The sequence below is a fragment of the Tasmannia lanceolata genome, unplaced genomic scaffold, assembly GCF_043159265.1.
Source record: "Tasmannia lanceolata isolate RefF3 unplaced genomic scaffold, GAP_Taslan_0.1 ptg000012l, whole genome shotgun sequence".
In the NCBI taxonomy this organism is placed as follows: domain Eukaryota; kingdom Viridiplantae; phylum Streptophyta; class Magnoliopsida; order Canellales; family Winteraceae; genus Tasmannia; species Tasmannia lanceolata.
Window position 1 is genome coordinate 18,140,186 of NW_027518689.1, and position 3,047 is coordinate 18,143,232.

General features: G+C 39.7%; 1 protein-coding gene across 1 annotated transcript; it reads right to left on the reverse strand.

The window, feature by feature from the left end:
• Positions 1-1,115: 1,115 nt before the first annotated feature.
• On the reverse strand, positions 1,116-2,192 carry LOC143888591 (uncharacterized). The gene has a single exon (XM_077393035.1). It carries the CDS (start codon positions 1,782-1,784, stop codon positions 1,116-1,118), a length of 669 nt encoding a protein of 222 aa, XP_077249150.1. The 5' UTR covers positions 1,785-2,192.
• Positions 2,193-3,047: the final 855 nt, after the last annotated feature.

Consider the following 3,047-nt stretch of genomic DNA (forward strand, 5'->3'; position numbering starts at 1 on the left):
GACGCTCACACGACAGGACACACCATATCAACAAATCAGGACAGACTCCTAACTCTAAAACAACCTAAATATCTAGGACAGACTCCTAATGCTGGGGGAAGATCTTTTTGAAAAGGCTTTTGAAGATTTTTTTTTGTATTTTTTTGAAGGTTTGAAATGTTTGTTTTTAAAGATTTGGCTGGACTTGGGATGTGGATCCCAAGCTGCACTACGTACCCTGTTGAAAGGGATCAAGCCAACGTAGCTCGGAATAGAATTCCTAACTACTCTGAAAGACTCAAGATTTTTAAGATTTTTGGTTTTTTGAAATGTTTTTGGTATTTTGGTTATTTTATAGTGTTTTTTTGAGTTTTTGACACAAGAGGACAAAATCCTATCATCATAAGGGCAGGACAGACTCCTGATATCCCGCAAAGGTTGGACAGCATCCTATGCTTTGCGGGGGAAAAATGACAGAATCACGACTCTGCAAGGTTTGGACAGCATCCTATACCTTGCAAGAGTGGAAAAAGATCACATGATTTGATGAGTGGTTGGAAAGAATCTTAACCCCTAATGATGATAGGACTGACTCCTACAACTGAAAGACTGACTCTCTAGCTAAGGATAGACTCCTTTGCTAAAGACTGACTCTGAAATTAGAAAAGGATTGACTCCTAGTGTACAACCCTAAGAGAGGAGTACTAATGAGACTAGGTTAGTCTCCTAAAAGAAGAAGGGATAAAGAAATGACGCTAGTGAGACTAAGCCAGTCTCCTAAACACAGAGATGGGCTCCATTACCCTTGCAATGATAAAAAGGAAATGGTTCTTAACAGACCAAGTCGGTCCTTAACCTAAAGGAGGTGTTCTATTTGAGACTTGGATAGTCTCCTATGTATGACTCGCTAATGAGACAAAGCTTGTCTCCAAAGGATTTGATTATGTTTTCGTGAGACATAGCTTGTCTCCCTAAAAGGGTTGGGCTCTAGATGACTCTTTCATTTCCCGTGCAATGATAAGGCTCCTAATGTACAAGGGATACAAACCTAAAAGACTGGGCAAGTCTTTTAAGTAAAGAGGGGAGTGCTACTTGGACTGAGCAAGTCTCCTAATGATGGGCTTGGGCTAGCACCTTCAACGCCCTTTTTGATATCCTGCTATTTCGATTGGGGAATGACCAGTGCTAATTACTTCATCATCGTCAGTCTCGTCTGAGTACAGTAATGCATCAAACTCTTCTGTATCTTCATGAATCTCGCTTTCATGCTCACCCGTGACATGAGTTTCATCTGACTCACCACACCAGCTCACTGTCTTCCCATGATCAGGGATGGGAGAATCCTTGTTTATTGGCAGTTCAGCACAACACCCACTTGCATTGATCGGTTTCGGGTGTTGGAAGGGAGGACCAAACGAGCTAAAAATCAAGCTCGTTTGGTTCCCAGATTGATCAAATGAAAGGAGACCCTTATTAGCAGTAGCAGAACCCAAATTAGTTGTAGTCTTACCACAAGGGGAAACAACAGAACTTTCCCCAAGCATCTTTGGAGCCCGAGTGACATTCTGGCGAGTGTCATAGCAATACCACGCTTGTGGTTCATTAAAGACAACTGATTTTAGAGGTGAAAGTTCAGAGGCAGCAAACCCAGATAGGGTTCTGCTTGTAGAAGCCATGTATGAAGGGAACATCATCTGATTAATATTTTGCTGTCCCGGATCGGACGGAATGCTATGGCAGTTCAAATTGAGTGAATACCATGGAGAATGCTGCCGATAATGCCACGGGCTGCAGTCTTTCCCCATTCAACCAAAGATTGTATCACAGGTTCGATTAGTTGCAGTGAAAACAATAGCCTCTTTCAGAAACTAAAAACTCTAGCTTGATTCAAATGACTACACAAGGAAACAATCTACGTAACAGGTTTAAGTAAATGGCGAAAGTACTCAGCCTGGCAATCCTGCAAAGGTTGAAAGCATGCTATAACTCTCACGATTATGGTAGCACTCCCTGCAATCCCATTTTCATTTTTCAATGCCCGGAATCTCGTCTGGCTCGCTGCTTGGCACACCATTACTTTGTCGTTCCTTGAATAAAATCCCTTAACCCCAGCAAAACCCAAGAACTAAAAACCAAGAAAGCTGAAATGAACCTTGAATAAGCCCTAAAATCGATACCTGATAAGTAGAAGCTAAGAAAGCAATAGGAGAACAGAGAATGGCAACCTCTTCATTACACACCTTAATTCACAACTACCAATTGAAAACTACAAAATCATAAAGTAATCAGTGAACAACAGAGAGAAAGGAATGTATACAAGATAATAGAAAGAGTGATGCGAAACAGAGTCTAGGAGAGGGATTTCTTGATTCCTTCAATACTCCCTTTCTTTTCAACTAATCCTAAGAAAATAGGAGGAGAGGGCAACAAAGAGCTTTGATGCCATCGAGCAATTTTAAGGAAACAATAGTAAGGAAAATGAGATTTTACAGGATAACTCTACAATATAAGTTCATGGAGATTACTTTACGGAACACATCAACAAAGAGACTCAACAATTGCATACTGTTCTCCCTCTCTATTCGAGCAAAGAACTTCAAATACTAGTTCTAATAAGATTCAAAGCACAGTATAAAACTAAGTAAAAAAAATGAGCTATACATGTCAAAGCCATGTGAGGGCTGCTGTTATCAAGAGGGCTATGGATTTGGGGCACTGGTTCTAAATTGAAATTACATGCACAATGCAGATTTTGGACCATGGAATTTTGTCATACTTCTTCATATCCTCCTTGAACCTATCAGGTATATGAGTGGAATTCAGAGGTGAACAGAATAGAGGATTTATTGTGGATTGATACTGATATAGATATATCTGAGTAAAAAAAAACTTGTTTATTTTGCTAAATCCTATGAATCAGTTAGAAAATTTTCAGGAAATAGATAGGTAGTTAGCAAGTGGAAAACACTATCAAGAGATTACAATTAACCAAACAGTTATAATATAGAGGAAATGACAGACTACAAGACAGGGTTCATGAATTCAAAGGAATTAGATGAGAAATTGGT